At 38.1% G+C, this 23,428-nt stretch overlaps 1 protein-coding gene across 1 annotated transcript in view; it reads left to right on the forward strand.

Annotated features, from left to right (window-relative positions):
• CCDC30 (coiled-coil domain containing 30) overlaps positions 1-23,428 on the forward strand; it is a 186,539-nt gene that overhangs the window by 7,334 nt on the left and 155,777 nt on the right. The window contains 5 exon segments of the mRNA XM_078331431.1: positions 2,266-2,360; positions 5,294-5,419; positions 7,180-7,347; positions 17,267-17,338; positions 22,769-22,884. Of these exon segments, the coding sequence (XP_078187557.1) occupies positions 2,266-2,360; positions 5,294-5,419; positions 7,180-7,347; positions 17,267-17,338; positions 22,769-22,884 (577 nt within the window).

Raw genomic sequence — 23,428 nt, forward strand, 5'->3', positions numbered from 1 at the left:
TATGTATTCTTAGTATCTTGGATTCTCTGCTACCCAGGACTAAAACCACAAGTTAACTGTCTGATGCTCAGAAACCTTGTGGGGAGAAGGGGGAGAATATGAGTGGGAACCAGGTGAAGGAAGTGGGGGCACAAAATAAAATTTTTAGTTATATATCCTGAGGGGGACCCACAGAGGTGCAGGATGAAAAAGACTTGGGTTCTTTTTCATCAGTATGAGTTGACATAAGACAGTTTAACAAGAGAAAAGCACACAAATTTATTTAAATTGGAATTAAATGGAAATGAAGACCCAAAGAAGCAATTAGAATCAATTTCTTATATACTGAGTTGCACAAAGAATAGTAAGTTGTTAAAAAGTAAATATATGGAAAGGCTGAAAAGATGAGTTATTTTAACAAGGTCTGTACAGAATTCTCTTGGTCTCAAGTTCCCCTTCCTTAAAAATAAGAAAGTTGCTTTTCTTCTAGCATAGGAAGGGCATCTTTCAACATGGGAGTTTCATCTTCTACTTTTAAGAAATAGAAGATCAGAATGATCTTGTACTTGCTGTTTTTCAAGTGTGTTTGACTCAAAATAGTCAATATGCTAGAGTGGTATGTTTTTAACTCCTTCACTAACATATTAAGGACTTAGAGCATATTAAACACTTCACAGCTACAAGGGAAAATACAGGTAGGACCTCTTCTTTAGAATATTCTATCTTTGTGTACCTGCACAAATTCGGTGCTATTATTGTACATATTATTTTGTTTTGTTTTTTGAGAAGGAGTCTCGCTCTGTCACCAGGCCGGGGTGTGGTGGTGCAATCTCAGCTCGCTGCAGTCTCTGCCTCCCGGGTTCAAGGGATTCTCCTGCCTCAGCCTCCTGAGAAGCTGGGACTACCAATGAGTACCACCACATCTGGCTAGTTTTTGTACTTTTAGTAGGGACAGGATTTCACCATGTTGGCCAAGATGATCTGGATCTCTTGACCTCGTGACCCGCCCGCCTTGGCTTCCCAAAGTGTTGGGATTACAGGTGTGAGCCAATGCACCCGTCCCATTATACATATTACTATATATGGTTAGTGATTGTATTTACCACACATTTATTATTTCTTTTACTGAGCATTTTTCCTTGCATCTCAGCTATTCCATTTTGGATAATTTTTCTTTTTTCCTTAGAAATTCCTTTTTTTTTTTTTTTTTTTTTTTTTTTTTTTTTTTTTTATTTTATTTTTTTTAAATTTTTTATTGGATTATAGGTTTTGGGGTACATGAGCAGAGCATGCAAGACAGTTGCGTAGGTACACACATGGCAGTGTGCTTTGCTTTTCTTCTCCCCTTCACCCACATTTGGCATTTCTCCCCAGGCTATCCCTCCCCACCTCCCCCTCCCACTGGCCCTCCCCTTTTCCCCCCAATAGACCCCAGTGTTTAGTACTCCCCTTTCTGTGTCCATGTGTTCTCATTTTTCATCACCCACCTATGAGTGAGAATATGCGGTGTTTCATTTTCTGTTCTTGTGTCAGTTTGCTGAGGATGATGTTCTCCAGATTCATCCATGTCCCTACAAACGACACGAACTCATCATTTCTGATTGCTGCATAATATTCCATGGTGTATATGTGCCACATTTTTCCAATCCAGTCTATTATCAGTGGGCATTTGGGTTGATTCCAGGTCTTTGCTATTGTAAACAGTGCTGCAATGAACATTCGTGTACATGTGTCCTTATAGTAGAACAATTTATAGTCTTTTGGATATATACCCAGTAATGGGATTGCTGGGTCAAATGGAATTTCTATTTCTAAGGCCTTGAGGAATCGCCACACTGTCTTCCACAATGGTTGAACTAATTTACACTCCCACCAACAGTGTAAAAGTGTTCCTTTTTCTCCACATCCTCTCCAGCATCTGTTGTCTCCAGATTTTTTAATGATCGCCATTCTAACTGGCGTGAGATGGTATCTCAATGTGGTTTTGATTTGCATCTCTCTGATGACCAGTGACGATGAGCATTTTTTCATATGATTCCTTTTACAAGAGTTTGTTGATGGAAGTTTTCTTTGTTTTTGCCTCAGGTGCAGAGAAATTTGAGTTAATCATAGGACATATTACATATGTGCTGTACTCTCATTTTTTTTCTTTCTTGTTTTCTACTGGGTAGATTGAATTTTCTTCTGATGATTTAAAGTTTGCTTTCTATTTTTGTTTGTATAGCAGTTGTATTTTAAGAGTTTTCCTTAATTCTAGCTTGTTTTTTTTCTTTAACCTCTACAAAGCTTCTGGAAAATTTCTTCCACAATTTTTGGTAATTCTCAGCAGGAGAGTTGTTCCAGGGCTCTAATCCATCACACTTCAAGAAACAGAAGATATGGTATGTCCTGCTGCCAGGATGGGTTTCTGCAATGTAAATTAGCTCATGAGGAATGATAAATAGGAGAAGGATGCCATTGTAATGCAGAAGTTCATGTTCAATTTTCCCTAGCATGTTAATGATTCGAACTACCAATAAGCCTCGGTTTGTGCGTGGATCTTACTCATCCCACATTCTTCAAATTACATACTGGTTCACATGAGTGAAGGCTGAGAAGAAATGTGGCTGGAGGTATTTTGAGAAACCACATCGAGCCGGGCGTGGTGGCTCATGTCTGTAATCCTAGCACTTTGGGAGGCTGAGGTGGGTGGATCACCTGAGGTCAGGAGTTCAAGACCAGCCTGGCCATCATGGTGAAACCCCATCTTTAAAAAAAAAAAAAAAATTAAATAAAAAAGAAAAAACAAAAAAAGAGGAACCACATCATGGTGAAATCATATGCTGACTAAAGCATTTGGATTTGGCACCTGGCCTATACTTCATGTTCCTGGACTATGCTAAAGGCATAAAAATATTTTTGAACTTATGAATAATTGACTTTGTTATAAAAGATCTGGAGAATCACTAAATAACTTTAAGAGGGTAGTTAGTATGATCTGGTTTATGTTTTAGAAAAACTACTCTAGCAATAGTAAAGGGATGGATTGCATAGGGACGAGATTGGAGGTGAGAAACTTAGGGGTAGTTTTGCAGTAATAATCAAAGAATGAGAACCAAAAACAAGGCTCAGAGTGTAAATGGTGAAGGGAAGATGAACTGAGTTATTAATGAAAGGGAATCTATAAAACAAATTGAAAATGGTGGGTGAAATCTTGGATGACTCTAATGCCATCTACTCAATCACTTTGAGATTATAGTTTTCCAATAATGGCCAGAAAGAATTAACGCAGATACTCTGGCCATGCACAGTGGCTCACACCTATAATCCCAGCACTTTGGGAGGCCAAAGCAGATAGATTGCTTGAGCCTAGAATTCAAGACCAGCCAGGGCAATGTGGTGAAACCCCCATCTCTGAAAAAAAATACAGAAATTAGCTGGGCATGGTGGCACACACCTGTAGTCTCAGCTACTCAGGAGGCGCAGGTGGGAGGACTATCTGAGCCTGGGAGGTCGAGGCTGTGGTGAGCCATGATTGTGTCACTGCACTCCAGCCTGGGCAATGGAGTGAGACCCTGTCTAAACAAAACAAAACAACAAGAAAAACCCAGATACTCCAAGTTACTTTAGGATAAAATATAGCCTGTAACATTTGTATTGCAGCCCCAATTTTGTTAAAGCTACTATTTTGTGTAAGCCAATATTGTAAAGAGCCTGAGCATAAAATAATCAGCAGAGTCGCTTTTTTTATTTGCCAAAACTGACAAACTGATTCTAAAGTTGACGTGGACCTAGACTAGTCAAAAAACTGAAAAAGAACGAAGTTGGAGGACTAACACTTCCTGAGCTCAAGACTTACACCATAAAGCTGTAGCAATCAAGAAAATACACTCTTGGGCTGGGCGCGAAGGTTCATGTCTGTAATCCCATCAGTTTGGGAGGCCAAGGTGGGTGGATCACTTGAGGTCAGGGGTTGGAGACCAGCCTGGGCAACATGGTGAAATCCTTTCTCTACTAAAAATAGAAAAATTAGCTAGGCGAGGTTGTGGGTGCCTGTAATCCCAGCTATTTGGGTGGCTGACGCAGGAGAATCACTTGAACCTGGGAGGTGGAGGTTGCAGTGAGCCAAGATTGCACCATTGCACTCTAGCCTAGGCAACAGAGACTCCATCTCAAAAAAAAAAAAAGAGCATGTATTCTTGGCATTCAGATAGTTCTGTAGATCAATGGAACTCTCAATAGAGAGTCCAGAAATAAGCCCACAACTATACCACCAACTGATTTTCAACAAAGATGACCCGGCAATTCAATGAGAAAAGGATAACCTTTTCAACAAATGATGTTGGAACAATTAGATAAAGAGATCTGCTTTAAAAGTAAGCCCCCAAATCCTGATTCAAGTTCTGTTTTCCATTGGTGAGGAATGCCCTGTCCTAAATACCACAAGATGGCCAAATACATAACACCTGACTCTGGACAGAGATGAGATTGAGAACAATTTATTTGTCACATATATTCACAGCCCATGGGAAGAGGATAGATATGCTATGCTATGCAGGGCCATAAAGGGTTACTCTCAGGAATAGAATGAACTCATAGGGGCTATGGGAGGCAGGCTTTGTAGTAACAAGAAGATGAGGTGCCTCCTGGTTCCCATGGGAAGATGTGATTGGCTTGTCTGAAAAATTCCATGGCCTGGCAGGGAGGTGAAGCCCATTAGTTTGAGGACTGGGTAAAGTACAGCTGCTCTGGTTGATAGAGGAACTGGCCAGATGGGGACCCTCTCTCTCTCTCTCTCTCTCTCTCTCTCTCTCTCTCTCTCTCTCTCTCTCTCTCTCTCTCTCTCTCTCTCTCTCTCTCTCTCTCTCTCTCTCTCTGGATAGGGGACATGTCTGGTGAGAGCCAGGTAACTGATTGCTAGGCTTCTGTGAGGCTGAAAGATGTCAAGGCAATACATGAAATTTTAGACCTTACAGTAAACTAACCTCACACCATATATAAAAATTAACTCAAAATAGTTCCATAGATATGATCTGTGATTATGAAATATCTATTAATTTTCTAATGTATATAGGTAAGTTTTTATAATTTTTCCCACAAAGATCTTGCACATTTTTGTTAGATTTATTCCTAGGTGCTTTGTATTTTTAGAGGCTGTTAATGTTATCTTTTTTAAGAATTTAATTTTCTACTTACCTGTTACTAGTATTTTGAGTTATAATTATTTTTATATATTGACCTTATAGCTAGCAATCTTGCTAAATTTTGTCATTCATTTTTATAATTTATTTGAAGATTTAAGCATTTTCTCTCTCTTTTTTTTTTTTTGAGACAGGGTCTTATTCTGTTTTTCAGGCTGGAGTCCTGGAGTGCAGTGGCACAATTTCCACTCACTGCAGCCTCAACCTCCTGGGCTCAAATGATCCTCCTGTCTTGTCCTTCCAAAGTACTGGGATTACAGGTGAGCCACCACACTCAGCCAAAATGACATTTTATTTATTAAGACGTGTTGATGTATGTTTCATTTATATATTGAATTTTGTTAATAAGAAATTGGAACATATCTACCAGTCTCTACAAAGAGAACATCAAGAACCTGTGTAACAGTCCAAAAAAAATCTGAGTGAGGTAAAAAAGAAATTATAATCCTTTACTTAATTGTGGCTAAGTACAAATCAGCTTTTACCTTGGAAGTATTTTGTTTGAATATATGTAAATGTATAGATCCATGGGCAGATGTGGTGGCTCATGTCTATAATCCCAGCACTTTGGGAGGCCAAAACTGGAGGATGACATGAGGCCAGAAGTTGAAGACCAGCCTGGGCAACATAGTGAGACCCAGTTTCTACAAAAAACAAAATTAGCTGGGTGTGGTGGGATGTGCCTATAAGTCCTAGTTACTGGCTGAGGTGGGAGGATTGCTTGAGTCCAGGAATTGGGGGCTGCAGTGAGCTATGGTTGTTGCTCCACTGCATTCTAGCTTGGATGACAGAGCATAACCTCATCTTTTTTTTTTTAAAGATTCATGCTGTAAAAATGATCAAATTATGCACAAAAGTATGAACACATCACAAAAATTTGAGGAGGAAAAAATCACTCATTTAACACAATAGCTGATTTTTATTGAATGTATCAAAATATAAACAATATATGTTATGTTCTTTTAAAAGTCACCTTGGTACTAGGCCAGGCGCCATGGCTCATAGCTGTAATCCCAGCACTTTGGGAGGCCAAAGCAGACAGATCACTTGGAGTCAGGAGTTCAAGACCAGCCTGGCCAACATGGCGAAATACTGTCTCTACTAAAAAATACAAAAATTAGCCAGGTGTCTTGGCACATACCTGTACTCTCAGCTACTAGGGAGACTGAGGCGGGAGAATCACTTGAATCTGGGAGGCATAGGTTGCAATGGGCTGAGATTATGTCACTGTACTCCAGCCTGGGCAACATAGCAAAATCCTGACTCAAAAAAAAAATTCACCTTGGGACTATATGTATTTTTTCTTTACAAATATGGTTGTAGTTCCACTTTTAAGGAGTTCTTTAGAATATATAGCATATTATTTAAAATATAATCAATCCTGTTCATGGAATGTAATTTTTTTGATTAGGAAAATGTTATAATAGATAAGTCTGGTGAATAAAGTGTACACTGTGAATTTAAAGTAGGCAGTAACCCAAGATAAAGGAAAACATGTATAGATTAAACTGTACTTCACAGTATTATTTTCAATAGCAAAAATTGGAAGCTATCCAAAGTTTTGAGTGAGTACAGAAATAACGTTATAGCCACACTGGAACACAATACAGCCTTTAAAAATTATCATTACGATGTCTATACAACAATGTACAGAAAGGTGTTCCTGTATAATGTTAAATTTAAAAAGCCAGACAGAAACTTGTGCATATATTAGTATTATGACTATGTAAAAATGTATATGAATAAAAAATAGTGCAAAGAAATATACCAGTATGCTCATATCTTTTAGATGTTAGGTTAAACCATATGAACCACATGTTTATAAATAAAAACAATCAAATATCACCAGTTTTATCTGGTTCAACCCAAGAAAGGAAATACACACACATGCACGTACACACACAAAGAAATACACATAAATGAAATATTGTTTGTTAATTTTCTTTATTGGCTTTCAAACATTAATAGAAAATAGCAAAATGTCATGAGAGTGCATTTGCTCTTTGTTTATTGTTAACAGTAGTTTCATTTCAGTCTCATAATGAAGACCTGGAAAAAGATAAAACATCACAAAACTGCCTAGGAAGAGGAATGGAACAAGTAGCAAAGAAGTTAGGAGGGGCCCATGAAGAGATTCAAAGGCTCACTGACCAACTACAAGTGAAGGAGAAAGAACAGTGTAAATTAGGTAAGCTGTGATTTCAGATGACCATTTCTGATCATGTTTTAACTGTATTGATCTCATCTCAGGCTGGAAAAAAACACTGAGAAAAAAATTAAGATAAACACATAAAAGTGACAAACAGCTTCATTTTCTACCATGTTAGGAATTTTTGTCAAAGCACAGACATATCTACCAAAAGTGCACAACTCCTAAGTGTATGCTACTCACCACAAGAAATTCCCAGCCTCTCAGAAACCCCCTGTGTTCCTTCTCTCTAACTCTGCAGGATGCAGAGTTAGAGAGAAGGATAGAGTAACTACTATCCTTAATTTGAATGCTGTTTCTGCATTTTGACTACATGCAGTATGCCTTCTGTGGTTTACTTCTGCTCAAGTCTTACAAGATTAATTCATTTTATTGCATATAGCAGTTGTTTGTTCACTCTTCTCTGTTGATAATATTTTATTAATAAACATACTACAATTTATCCATTCTACTGATGGACAATTGTGTTGTTTCCAGTTTTTGTCTATTATGAATATTGCTACCATAAACATTTTGGGATATGTCTTGGTGTGCTTATTATTTGGTTCTGATTGTGGTAAGAGTAGAATAGTGAATCAAAGGGTATGGGCAGGTTCTACTTTGGTCTTCCAAGGTAGTTATACTAATTTAAGGTTTCCTCAGTTGTATGCGAGATTTTAGTTCTTCCACATTGGTTTTCAATATTTGGTACTATCAGTCTTGTTAACTTTACCTTTTATGTTGAGGGCATAGCGATATTTAAGTGTGGCTTTAATTGGTATTCCCTGATGGCTAATTAAGTTGAAAATCCTTTCATATGTTTTTTGTTGTTGTTACTCATTTGGATATACAACATTGTGAAGTTCCCACTCTAGTCTCTTGTGTATTTTTCTAATGGGTTATATCTTTGTTTTATTTATTTATGGGAGTTCTTTATATATGTGGATATGAGCCTTTTGTTGGTTATAAATGTTGTCATTGTTATGTTTTTCTTTTTATCATAGAGAAATGTTAATATTTATCAAGTTGGGCTTAAGTGAATTATCCTTTATGCTTTCTGAGTTTTCATGTTTAAAGCCTTTTCTTCAGTACAAGATTATTGAAAATATTTACTCCTAGTTTTTTGAGGGGTACTTTTATTGTTTGTGTTTACATCTTTGCTTTATCTAGAATTTATTTTAGTATAAAAATTTTAAGTTATAATTCTCTCCTTTCTATATTTTTAATCTGTGACTGATTCTTTTACAAATGCAAATATAGGTTACATTATAATAATAAACATTAAAAATGTTAAATGTTATAAAACAATAATGATTATGCCAAACTGTGTGATTAAAATCAAAGAATAAAAAAAGAATAAATAAAAATAATATCAGGATGTAGATTTTTTTATAAATGCATTTTAAACAGTGGACACAAAAACTTTTCAGAATGATGGAAATGTTCTATATCCTAATTGAGTTGATGGGTATACAATTGTACATATTTTTCAGAATTCATCAAACTATTCACTCAAAAGGGTCAATTTTACTATAGGCAACTTATTCCTCAGTAAACACAATTTAAAAAGAAAAGAAAATTGGCCACATGACCATGCTGAGAAGCAATATTTGCTGCTTGGAATACAAGAGGAAAAAGAAGAAGCAGGATATTGAGTTCCCTCAGTAGTTACATTTGGACACAACAGAAAACAATCAGATAGCAACCTGTTCTATCAGCAGTTGTTCTGTAGGGTACATCTCAAACTTATCAACTGAAAGCCATCTCTATAGTGAGTCTTCTAGGACTGTTGGGAAGCTAAATTGCAAGTCCTTTTGGAATGTTGTGTGCAGTATCAATGTGTGCACCATCTGTAACTTTCTGAGCCATCCAGTTATGGCAGAATCTGTAGCTAGGCATGTGTTATATGACAGTATTTACCAAGTATTAGCTTATTTTATTCAATAGACTCTTTAAATAAAGTGATTTATCTTAACCTAAATCCCTTTAGCTCTCTTTAGTTTATTCTTTAGGTCTCTATCACATCATAAAAATTGGGTGAAAATCAAAAATTTTTTCAATGATAATTTTTTCAAGAATAAGAAAGAATTTATATAAAATGTTCCTCAACAAATGAATATTAAGAAAAAAAGAGGGCCGGACGCAGTGGCTCACGCCTGTAATCCCAACACTTTGGGAGGCCTAGGCGGGTGGATCACGAGATCAAGAGATCGAGACCATCATGGTCAACATGGTGAAACCCCGTTTCTACTAAAAATACAGAAAATTAGCTGGGCATGGTGGTGTGTGCCTGTAATCCCAGCTACTCAGGAGGCTGAGGCAGGAGAATTGCCTGAACCCAGGAGGCGGAGGTTGCGGTGAGCCGAGATTGCGCCATTGCACTCCAGCCTGGGTAACAAGATGGAAACTCCATCTTAAAAAAAGAAAAAAAAGAGATGAGTTTTTAAAGATTTAAGAGACTTATTAACCAATTATGATGTGTGGCCTTTATTGAACCTTCATTCAAATTTTTAACATTTATAAAACAATTTGAACACTTGAATTATTGTTAAATTTTTGTTAAATTAATTTTTCATTTAAAAAGTTCTTATTTTTTAGAGATATATAGTGAAATATTCAGAGGTGAATTAAATGATGTCTAGCATTTGCTTCAAAATAATACAGGTCTCTACCTTACACCTACACAAAAATTAGTTTAAAAGGGATCACAGAGCTAAATGTAAGTTAAAACTATAAAACTGTTAGAAGAAAACAAGGAATACATCTTCATGATCTTGGGTTAAGCAGTGATATGTTAAATATGATACCAAAAGCAAAAGTGATGAGAAAAACTAATGCATTGGACTAAATCAAAATTTAAAATCTTTGGACTTCAAAAGATACCATCAGAAAGTAAAAAGACAATTCACAAACTGGAAGAAATTTAATAATTTTCTTTTAATAATTAAAAGATAGCCCAATTTAAAAATGGGCAAAGGAGCTGGGGGCATGGTGACATGCACCTGTAGTCCTAGCTACTTGGGAGGCTGAGGTGGAAGGATAGCTTGAGTCCAGGAGTTTGAGGCTGCAGTGGGCAATGATTGTTACTGCTTTCCAGCCTGGGTGACAGAGTGAGACCCTGCCTCAAAGAAAAAAAATGGGCAAGGGTTTGAAAATACATTTCCCAGAAGAAGATATGTGAATGACCAATAAGCACATGAAAAGATGCTCAGCACCTCCCATCACAAAAATTGATAAGTATTTTTAATTTTTGTGAGGTGATATATGTGTTGATTAACTTGATTTAATCATCCCACAATATAAACATATATCAAAACATTACATTGTACCCCATAAACATATACAATTATTATTTGTTGATTTAAAAAATGATGTTTGATACCATTAGTTATTAGGGAAGTGCAAAGCAAAACCACAATGAGAGTCTACTTCATACCCACTAGAATGGCTATGCTAAAAAAAGACAGACAGTGACAAGTGTTGGCAAGGATGTGGAAACATTGAAACTCCTATACATTGCTGGTAAGAAGGTAAAATAGTGAAGATAGTTTGGAAAACAATTTAACAGTTTCTCAAAATATTAAACATCACCCAAAAATTCCATTCCTAGCTATCTACCCAGGAGAAATGAAAACATGTATCAACACAGACTTGTATGTAAATATTTATAACTCTAATACTTAAAATAGCCAAGAGTTCGAAACACCCAAATGTCTGTCAATTGGTAACAGATAAGCAAAATGCTGTGTATCCACAATGTGCAGGAAGTAGCTAACAGCATGCCCAACACTGCTATCCTTAAGAAAGGACTGCTTATAACAGTCACAAGCATCTGGCTGACATCTGGGAATTTGGATTTGAGGAGGGTTCCCACCATTCCCTAACCAAAGTCGCTCACTGTGCCCAAGCTTTTTATACAATGTGGTCCATGCAGAACACCTGCTTTCCTTTAAGAGTCTGTATATGCTAAGCAGAAATTGCATGTGTGACCAGCCCTCAATAAAACCTTAGGTGCTGAGTCTTTACTGAATTTCCCAGGTAGACAACATTTTACATGTATTGTCACAGTTCACTGCTGGAGACACATTCTGTGTGACTCCACTGGGAGAGGACTATTGGAAGCTTGTTCCTGATTTCTTTTGGCTGTTGCCTGTATTCATCCTTTCCCTTTGCTAATTTTGCTTTATCCTTTTGCTGTAGGAAATCTTAGCTTTGAGTATGAATGTATGTTGAGTCCTGTGGATCCTCTTAGCATATCACCAAACATGGGAGTGATCTTGGGAAACCCTGACAGTCATATGATAGCATACTATCTGCCAGTAAAAAGAAAGGAAGTAGTTATACCTGCTACATGGATGTATCTCAAAAACATGCTAAGTGAAAGAAGTCAGATGCAAAAGGTCATGTATTGTGTGATTTCATTTATATGAAATATACATAAAAGGCAATCCTGTAGAGACAGGAAGTAAGTAGATTGGCACAGCTGGGCACAGTAGCATGTGCCTATGTCCCAACTACTTGCTACTTGGGAGGCTGAGGCAGAAGAATCACCTAGCCTATGAGTTTGAGTCCAGCCTGGGCAACATAGTGATACTGTCTCAACAACAAAAACAAAAAAAGGAAAGTAGATTAGTGGTTGTCTACGGAAAAGAATTGGGATTGACTAAGTGGGTATGACTTTTTTTAATAGGGTTGATGGAAATGTTCTAAAATTAGATTGCAATGGCGGCACGCCTCTAGATATACTATAAACCATTGAATTGTCCACTTAAAATAGGTAATTTTTTTTTGAGACAGAGTCTTGCTCTCTCACCAGGCTGGAGTGCAGTGGCACGATCCCGGCTCACTGCAACTTCCGTTTTCTGGTTTCAAGCAATTCTTCTGCCTCAGCCTCCTGAGTAATTGGGACTATAGGCATGCACCACCATACCCAGCTAATTTTTTTGTGTATATATATATTATTATTTTTTTGAGACAGTCTTGCTTTGTCACCAGGTGCCAGGCTGGAGTGCAATATTGTCATGAGATTGGCTCACTGTGCTCAAGCTTTTTATACAATGTGGTCCATGCAGAACACCTGCTTTCCTTTAAGAGTCTGTATATGCTAAGCAGAAATTGCATGTGTGACCACAATCTCAGCTCACTGCAACTTCCACCTCCCAGGTTCAAGCATTTCTCCTGCCTCAGCCTCCCGAGGCAGGAGAATTTTGTATTTTTAGTAGAGACAGGATAGTCTCGATCTCTTGACCTCATGATCTGCCTGCCTCGGCCTCCCAAAGTGCTGGGATTACAGGCACGAGCCACCGTGCCCAGCCGAAATAGGTGATTTTTAAGATATGTAAACTGTACCTCAATAAATCTGTTAAAAATATAAGAACTGGGGGAAATAAGAGTATTAGGTGAAAATCTAAGGTGGCCCCACCTCTTGGTATGCACACATCTTTTCCCAGTTATTTAACCAAATACAATCTAGATGCTGCTGTGAAGAGATTTTGCATGTGTAGTTATGGTCTCAAACCAACTGACTTTAAAGCAGGGAGATTATCTTGCATGAGACTGCTCTAATCAGGTGAGCAGGAAGAGCAAGAAGGTGAAAGAGATTGAAGTGACTGTGCCCCTGCAGTGCCTGGTGAAGGATTCGAAGCTCATCTTCACAGAAGCCTCCAAGGCGGGGCTGCCTGGCTTTTATGACCCGTGTGTGGGTGAAGAGAAGAACCTGAAAGTGCTCTATCAGTTCTGAGGCATCCTGCATCAGGTGATGGTGCTGGACAGTGAGGTCCTCCGGATACCAAAGCAGTCCCACAGGATCGATACAGATGGATAAACTGCCTGAGAACTAGATTTTTAAAAGGCTGCAAAAATCTTTTCTTCCTGGGAGTCTACAAATTTGGAAGCAGGGAAAAAACCCAGACATCAGATGTTTTTATTTTATATTATTATTATAGGAGGTAGTACCATATCAATTATATGAAGGGACATGCAGACACCCCAGCTTTCGAGGGTGCTCGGGGTAGGACTGAGGCAGCCCTACTGGGAACCAGACTGCAGCATGGCCATGGCTGTTTTCCCTAGGATTGGTTCCCGAAGAGAAGGGCGCTGGCCTGACTCCGCAGGGTCCTCTGAGCACACGTGCTGACCGCAGCACGACACTCTATAGTTCTTGGTTGTGTCTGGAGGTGTTTGTGGAACATCTTGCCCTCACCACAGGAGCATGAGTCGCTTTTCCTGAAGTCCACGCCGAATGTGGGAAACAATGTGGAAAGGCAGGCAGGCAGGCCTTCAGGTCAGGGAGCATCTGCTGGGCTGACTTCCCACGACCACCTTCTCCTGCTGAAACATTACTGCTTGAATCTGGAGCAGATTGCAGGTTTATAAAACTGATTTTTAACTGAGAACAAACAGGTTTGGAAATTAGTCTTTTTTCCCCACTCCCAATCTGCTCAAATCGTTCCAGCAGCCCCCTCGGCTTAGGACAGGGTAATGTAACTCCCGATCCCAGGGTCTGTCCCTGACAAGGTGGCTTCCTGTATGTATCCCTGTGGGAAAACGCCCTGCCACCAGCATACTCGAGCTGGCCTCTATCCCTCCACCGCCTATACCACCCACCTCCAGAGTGCAGTGCTGGGCAAGGGCAGCTCGAGAGAACAGGGCCAGGCGCTCGCAAAGGTGGGCAAGACCTCAGACACTGAACTTGGGGGCGTGGACCCCAGGCCTGGCCCGTGGCACCCAGAAGGTGGCACTGCAACCTGCTGCTCCTGCAGGTCCAGAGTCCTCACAGGGAACCAGGGCCTGTCCTCTGGAGTCTCCCTTCAGACCCTCCCTTTATGTGCCCACTTGGGATGCAGAATGTGGCAGAGCTGGGACCCCCTCGACAGCCTGAGCCTTGGCTGCAGTAAAGTTTCCTGAGGCCCGTCTGGTGGGTCCTGGAAGTGGCAGCCATCAGTCGCTCTCGGTGACCCCTCGGAGTGAGCGCTGCACAGGCAGTGGCCGAGACAGCTGGTCCTGGGCCCCAAAGCACCGCCAGCCTTCACTCTGCCCACAGCTGTTCCTAGAGTCAGGCTTCCCCCCAGCACACGCATCTGAGTAATGGCGAAGAACCTCCTTCCTCTGGTTTTGAGAAGCACTTCAGGTTGTCCAATCCTGTAATATTCATCTCCATTCTTAAAAAACGTTTCCTGATAGCCCCACGGCCTGAGCAGCGGTGAGCATCATGTTGCATGAGCCTGGGCCCTGGGCTTCCCGTGCACCTCTGCCGCAGGCGCTTCTGGACACCCATCCTCTGCGTTCCATTTGCATTCGACTGTACAGAAGGCACTCACCACAATAAACCTTTCCTGAAAGCAATAAGAAAAAAAAAATTGCCAGGGCATTTCCTGGCAAAAAAGATTTGAAGTGCAAGAGGGATTTAACATGAGGGAGATTCTTCATTAATAATTTTGAAAAAAAAAATTACTTTGAAGATGGAGGAGGCCATGTGACAAAGAATGTGGGCAGCCTCCGAGAGCCAAGAGAGACCTCCAGCTGACAGTGGGGAGATGGGGACCTCAGTCTTACACGCTCAAGGACTCAATTCAGCTAACAACCTGAATCAGATTGGAAATAGATAATTGTCCAGAGCCTTCAAAGAGAAACACAGCCTGGCCCACACCTTGATTTCAGCCTTGTAAGACTTTGATCACAGAACCCAGGCATACCATGCCCTGAACTCCTGACCTAGAGAACTGTGAACTAGTAGATGGATGCTGTTGTAAGCCATTACATTTGTAGTAATTTGTTATACAACATTAGAAAATTAATATTATTTGTAAGGGGATAAGTGAAACAAGATCGGCCATGAGTTGGTAATTGTTAAAATCTGGGTGATGGTTGTAGATATTGCCATAACTCTCTTCAAGCTACTTTTGTATATATTTGAAATTTTCCATAAGTAAAAAGGTTTTTTTTTTAAGAGTCTATGATAACTAGACTTAGAAAGAGACTTACAAATAGACTTAGAAAGTAAAACTGTTAATCCAGTGGAGAGCTCTCAAGAAAAGTTACAACCAGTACAGTTTTAGAAATATTACTGGTTTAAGAGGACTATTGAAAAGCTACAATTTTCTTTTTTTCTTTCTTTCCTTTTTTAGAGACAGAGTTTTACTCTGTTCCCCAGATTGGAGCACAATGGCATGATCATCACTCACTCACTGAATCACTCAAGTGATCCTCCTGCCTCAGTCTCATGAGTAGCTAGGATTGCAGGCATGTACACCTAGCTAATTTTAAATCTTTTGTAGACAAGGGAGTTTTACTTGCCCAGGCTGGTCTCAAACTCCTGGCCTCAAGCAGTCTTCATGCCTCAACCTCCAAAAGTGTCTAAGCCACTGTGCCCAACCCTAGAAAGCTACAGTTTTCAAGTATCTACACAAACATGGCAGAAACTAAGCTGACCATACAAGTTAATAAACTTGGTAGTCTGATATTATTTAAATTTTTACAATATATTTCACTATGTGTGCTATTCCAAAAATAGTTATTTTTTTCAAATAGAAATTAAGTCAAATGTTTTCAGAACACCTGAAGTACCTCCTCAGAACTTTGAGGTTCATAGAATACAGTTTGGAAGCCCCTGGTTTACATAATAAATTCTGAACTCTCTTGTATAGGAAACAAAGTCTTTCTAGTTTGGCTCCTGCCTATGTATCCAGCTCATGTCCCAGACTTCCCTAATTCTCTGCACTACAGACCAGGGAGTATTGAACTATATGTAGTTCCAGAACTACTCAGTGTTCTCTCCTACGTCGTCTCCTTTGTTCTGTCCTACCTCCTGTATTAATCGTGTTATTCCCTCTTTCTAGAATATCCTTTCCACCTGCCCTCACTTTACTTTCTCTCTGTCTTCCATAGAGGAATTCATTGGAAAACTGTTCTTTTAGTAAAACAGAAGCTATTTTTACATCTCTGGCTCATTGTAAACAGAAGTAGGTTCACATCCCAGCCATACTGTTTTCTAGTTGTATAATGTTGAATGAGTTGCTTTTCTGAATCTTGTTTATCTCATCTATAAAATGGGAACATGAATATCTAGTTTGCAGATTTGTTATGATGACACATATATCTGACGCTGGTAGTTGCTGCTATGGTAACAGTAGTAGTAAGAGTATTGCTATAGTTAGGAATTCAGTTTTAGGTGAATCTGGTAGGTTATCCTGGGATTTACTCTAAATAACAGAGCGTTATGGATGTAATAATAAAACCGGCACAATTGTGCTGATGTACTCACTCTGTGGTTAGAAATGACCTGTTTTAAATTCATGTTAGTCTCTTACTTCTGGGAGGTTCTTCATTTTGGTAATATAGGAGACCCGCCAGCAATATCACTGGTGATGAGGAGATCACAGGAAACAAAGTGATAAAACATGGAGTCGAGAACCCAAATCCAATAGACTCCAATGCCCCATGTCTTCCTAAATGTCATGTTGCCATCCTTATACAATTCTTGCATAGTACCAAAAGCTATTTCCTGAAATTTTGTTTTGATATTTCTAGTAGTTATTAGCAAAATTCTAAATATGATTGATTGCAGGAATTATTTTTAATTATTTCTGGGTGTAATTTCTTTTTACTAAACTGGTAATACCAGGCCTAAAATCTCTGAGCTGTTCCTGTTGTTTACAGTGGTTTAAATTCCTCTTTATCATGAAATCTGGTGGAGAAAACTATTAGGGAAAGACAACTATGAGATCTGATAATCAGGGATGGGGTAAATATAGGGTGCGGTAGGAACTCTAAGAGAAAAGTCTGAGGAACTCCCTGAGGAGCAGAAACTCCAAGGGCAGTAGCCAGATGAATGAAAGTGTTCCAGAGGGAGAGTCATTTGAAATTTGATTATTATACTCATAATTTGCTCCTTATACAAATATTTTTTTTCTTTTTTAAGATTCTGCACTTAAGAAGTCTCAACTAGAAATTGAAAAATTGAAGGAGAATTTGGTAAAGCATAAAGAAAATGGTAAGTCATTTTAGAAGATATGATAATTATTATTTAGTAGCCAGGAATGGTGGCACATGCCTGTAGTCCCAAAGACTTGGGAGGCTTGGGCCTAGGAGTTGGAGTTTGCAGTGAGCTATGTCTGTGTCACTGCACTCCAGCCTGGTCCATAGTGCAAGACCCCATCTCAAAAGAATAAATTTTTTTAAAAAATTATTATTTAATAATAACACATTAAGAAATAATATATGTTAATAATATGTTTTAAAATATTAATATTTAGGAATTAAAATAATATGTCCTACTACTATTATTGCTATTGCTACTACTATTATAATTATTGTTACTACTACCACTGCTACTACTACAATTTATTGCTTACTAACTGACAGGTACTCTGCCAGGCACTTCACATGCATTATCTCTAATCCTCACAACAGTCTATGGGCATACCACTCTGAACACACATTATCTCACCTAATCGTCATAGCAGTTCCAGGTAGTGAGTAGTAGTATCCCCAAAGTTAAGTGAGTTATCCAGTAGCTATATTAATTATCAGAGATGGTATTTGAATCTTGATATGTCTGACTCCCAAATCTGTGATCAACACAAATCATACATATTTTACTTTATAATGCATTTAACAATACTTTATACATATTTGTTCACTGGGAAACCAGTAGGCTTGGAATCAGTGGTGAATTAATCTGACCTTAGTTTGCCTATATAAAAATGCTACCAGTTATCAATAATATAATGAAATTTGGGTATTTTAATGGTAACAGTGAAAAAATTTAAATATGTTTACCAGTTTTTAAATAATTCTAAAACTAGGTATACTCTCCTTTTAAAAATGTATGAATACAATTATAAAATGAACACTGCTTTCTTTGGAATTAATAGAACAAACAGAAAAACAATCAATAAGGATATAAAAGACCTAAAAATACCAGCAATCAACATGACCTAATTGATATTTATAGAAAATTTCACCAGAATACAGATTCTTTTCATATATCCATGAAACATTTACCAAGAGAGACCATCCTGGTGGAATTGGAGGTCATTATGCTAAGAGAAATAAGCCAGGCACAGAAAGACAAACATTGCATGTTCTCATTTGTTTGTGGAATCTAAAAATCAAAACAGTTGAACTCCTAGAGAGCAGAAAGATTGTTACCATAGGTTGGGAAGGAGAGAAAAGGGGCAGTTTCCTGGGGAAGTGGGGATGGTTAATGGGTACAAAAAAGAAAGAGTGAATAAGACCTAGTATTTGATAGCAGAACAGAGTGACTATATTCAATAATAATTTAATTGTACATTTAAAAATAACTTAAAGAGTATAATTGGATTCTTTGTAACACAAAGGATAAATACTTGAGGGGCTGGATAACCCATTTTCTATGGCATGGTTGTTTCTCGTTGCATGCCTGTATCAAAACATCTCATATAGCCTTTTGGCTCTCTGAGCAGCACCATGGTTGTTGGCAAGAGCAAGCATCTTACGAAAGGTAGCAAAAAGGAAGCCAAAAAGAAAGTGGTTGATCCGTTTTCTAAGAAGGAATGGTGTGATGTAAAAGCACTTGCTATGTTCAATATAAGAAATATTGGAGAGACACTAGTCACCAGGACTCAAAGAACCAAAATTGCAGCTGATAGTCACGTGTTTGGTGAGTCGTGCTGACTTGCAGAATGATGAAGTTGCATTTAGACAATTCATGCTGATGGCTGAAGATGTTCGGGGCAAAAACTGACTAATTTCCATGGCATGGATTTACCCATGACAAAATGTGTTCCATGGTCCAAAAATGGCAGACCGTGATTGAACCTCACGTTGATGTCAAGACTACCGACGATTATTTGTCTCATCTACTCTGTGTTGGTTTTACTAAATAACACAATAATCCAATACAGAAGGCCTCTTATGCTCAGCACCAACAGGTCTGTGAAATCCAGAAGATGATGGAAATCATGACCTGAGAGGTGGAAACGACTTGAAAGAAGTGGTCAATAAATTGATTCCAGACAGCATTGGAAAAGAGAAAAGCCTTGCAATTAATCTGTCTTCTTCATGATGCCTTTATAAAAAAGTAAAAATGTTGAAGATGCCCAAGTTTGAATTGGGAAAACTCATGGAATGTCATGGTGAAGGTAATTGTTCTGGAAAAGCTACTGGGGATGAGACAGGTGCTAAATTCAAATTAGCTGATGGTTATGAAGCACTGGTCCAAGAATCTATTTGAAGTGCAAACTTTTAATAGTGGCAAATAAAAAGTCTTATTTGTTCCTGCTGAACACTCTAGGGGAAAAAAAGATAAGAAAAAAAGTCTTATTTGTGAAAGCAATCTCATGTACTCCATAAATATATACTCCTACTATGTACCCACAAAAATTAAAATTAAAAATTAAAAAAAGAGAGACCATCCTGGGCCATAAAGCAAATCTCTGTGAAAAAAATGAAACCATACAAATTACGTTCTCTGATCATAATGGAATTAAACTAAAAATTGGTAACAGAAGTAGGTTAGTTGGAAATATTTGGAAATTAAAAAGATATTGATAAAAAGACCATGCCTTCAGAGAAAAAAATTCAGAGAAATAATAGAAAATATTTTGAATTGAAGAAAATGAAAATGCAATGATATCAATGTTTCTGTGACATAGCTAAATCAGTACTTAGAGGGAATTTTATAGTGTTTAATGTTTATAATAGAAATCAAGAAAGGACTCGAAATAATCTAAGTCTATACCTGAGACACCCAGAATAAGGTGAGCAGAATAAGAACAGTAAGAATATAATTAAATATAATAAGAATAAGGAGAATAAGAACAGAATAAGAAGAGAAAATTAAATCCAAGGCATGCAGAAGGAAGAAGATATTAAAATAAAAGTTAAAATCAACAAAATTGGCGGGGCACAGTGGCTCACACCTGTAATCCCAGCACTTTGGGTGGCTGAGGCGGGCAGATCACAGGGTCAAGAGATCGAGTCCATCTTGATCAACATGGTGAAACCCCGTCTCTACTAAAAATACAAAAATTAGTGATGCACAGCTGTAGTCCCAGCTACTTGGGAGGCTGAGGCAGAGAATCTCTTGAACCCAGGAGGCAGAGGTTGCAGTGAGCCAAGGTCATGCCATTGTACTCCAGCCTTGGTGACTGAAAAGGACTCTGTCTCAAAAAAAAAAATCAACAAAACTAAAAGCAAAACCACAATAGAGTTAAAGAGCTGCTTCTTCAGAGGCAATAACAACATTGATAAACTTCTACCTAGATTGGCCATTGAAAAAAGAGAGAAGACACAAATTGCTAATATAAAAAATAACAGAATATTTCTACATGGTAAAAAGAAAATATGGGAATATGAATAACTTTATGCCAATAAATTGATGACCTGGATGACATGGACACATTCCTTATAAGACGCAAACTACCAAACCTTACCCAAGAAGAAATAGCCCTAAATCTATGTAAGCAAACTAAATTTTTAGTTAAAAATCTTCCCATGGGCTGGGCATTGTGGCTGATGCCTGTAATCCCAGCACTTTGGGAGGCTGAGGAGGGTGGATCACTTGAGGTTCAAGACCTCCCTGGCCAGCATGGCGAAGCCCAGTCACTGCTAAAAATTAAAAAAAAAAAATTAGCCAGGTATGGTGGCCCACACCTGTAGTCCCAGCTACTTGGGAGGCTAAGGCAGGAGAATAACTTTAACCTGAGGCAGAGGCTGTAGTGAGATTGTGCCACTGCACTCTAGCCTGGGCAACAGAGTGAGACTCTGTTTCAAATAAAAAGTAAAATAAAATAAAATAATAAAAATCTTCCCATGAGGAAAACTCCAGGCTAAGGTAGCTTCATTAGTGAATTCTAATAAAAGGAATTATTTGAGGAATAAATAATACTAACTTTATATAATTTCTTCCAGAAAATTGAAAAATAGAGAATACTTCCCAACTTTTTAAGTGGCCAGTTAACCAAGAAGTACAGAGAGTAAGAAATAACTTGTTGGGTAGTAAAATCAAATGCAGTGTGCTTGCCAACCATAGATTGTAAATAAGTGACTATACAAGGCATACTCTGCAGCTATTAAAGACGACATGGGCTGGATGCAGTGGCTCACGGCTGTAATCCCAGTACTTTGGGAGGCCAAGGCTGGTGGGTCATGAGGTCAAGAGATCAAGACAATCCTGGCCAACATGGTGAAACACCATCTCAACTAAAAATACCAAAATTAGCTGGGTGTGGTGGCATCTGCCTGTAGTTCCCACTACTCAGGAGGCTGAGGCAGGAGAATTGTTTGAAGGCGGGAGGCAGAGGTTGCAGTAAGCCGAGATCGCACCACTGCACTCCAGCCTGGATGACAGAGCTAGACTCCATCTCAAAAAAAAAAAGAAAAAAGATGACATGGAGCCAACTGTGCACTGACATGAATTGATTTCTGTGATATATTATCAAGTGAATAAGCCAAGTAAGATGTGTGGTATAATGTCATTTGGGTTTTTATATTTGTGGAGTGTGGTATGTGTGTATGTATACCCATGGGACTACTGTGAGCTGGTATATACTGGTATGGCAGTAAAGTTGTGAAAATGCTGGAATAATTCTGTGTTGAGTTGTAAGTGTTTGTTGTCCTGAGTCTTCCAAGCATTCCTACCTGCCTTAACTGTCGTAGCTCCTTCTAGCACCATGTCTTCCCAGCCACTAAAGAGATAATATTTAGCACAGCAAAATGTTCTCTAAAACTATACTTCAGAGCTACATTCTTACAGATGAGGGTACATGCTTACCCAGTTGTTAAATATTTTTATACTATTTTTGTCTGTCTGTATATTACTATAAATATATATATATTTAAAAATATTTACCATATTTTGGAACATGGTAGTAGGTGAAAGTGGGATAAAAATATTCACTTTGAACAAAACTGTGTAGTTTGATTAATAAAAAGCCTATGTTCTGTTTGTGATCAATAATATTTGAGGTATTAACACTGTACAATTTCAAGACTTACAGTAAAGCTACAGCATGGAATTGTTCTAAGAACAGATATATAGACTAATGGACTAGGCGGTATGTAAAAGAGACAGGACTGAAAGGAAGTTAGGAAGACCATTTTTTGGTTATTTAACTTGTGAAAGTTCAGCAAAATTGTTTTAAAATTCTAGGTCCTAGAAGAACCTCTCTTGCTGGAAACCCTATACTCAAAAAGTCCAGTTCATTGGTCTGGTGAGAGTAACATAAAACTTTCTCTGTTATTTCATTAGGTTGGTAGAATATTCTAGGACTAGACTTGAGAGCTTAGCAGCTCTCCTGCACAGAGAGCCAGCCACATATGCAGAGATATGATAGGACTGGCAAGAAGGGCAGGCAATAGCACTTCCTTCGTTTTTAGAGTTAGTGCTCCTGAAACTAAAACATTGCTCCAGTTGAGTAAACTGTGTTCTCTGTTTTAGATGCAGCTGACCTACAGAAAGCAAAGGAACATAATCAGAGACTGGATGAGGAAATTCTAGCTTTAAGAAATAGGGTTCGATCACTTGACTCAGAAAAAAAACTGCTTGGTGAAATGGTAAGTTTAATTTACTTCTTAAAACTTATTTAAATGTGTCTACCATAACAATCAGCAGCTTGAGCAATACGGATATACAACATTTAAGTGGGTCTTTAGTGAGGACCAATAGTGGTGACTGTAACATCTCAGGTGGATGCTGTGCTTTGACCTAGATGCATTCTATCAGTATTTATATTTTATGCATTTTAACTACCTATGCTAAACAGCAATATCATTGCTATCATGTAAATCTAGGATCTTTTAAATAAGGAATTAGATAATAGTTTATAGTTAATACATTTACCACATAGAAAATATTACTCTATTACATTGGATAAGTTTAAGATTATTAGTACTAAATCTTGAATTCTTTCATTTTTAACTATTTATTCTTAGCAATTTACTAATTTTTTAAAATACATACTTCCAAATTTTAAATATATATCTCTTCAATTTTAGTTTATTTTCATTAATCATATCTCTAATATTTAACAAAATACTCGGCATAATACTAGGTGCTTTAGAAATTTTTTTTGCAAGAATGAATAAAGACACACCAGGA

This window comes from Callithrix jacchus, chromosome 7 (assembly GCF_049354715.1).
Source record: "Callithrix jacchus isolate 240 chromosome 7, calJac240_pri, whole genome shotgun sequence".
Lineage (NCBI taxonomy): Eukaryota > Metazoa > Chordata > Mammalia > Primates > Cebidae > Callithrix > Callithrix jacchus.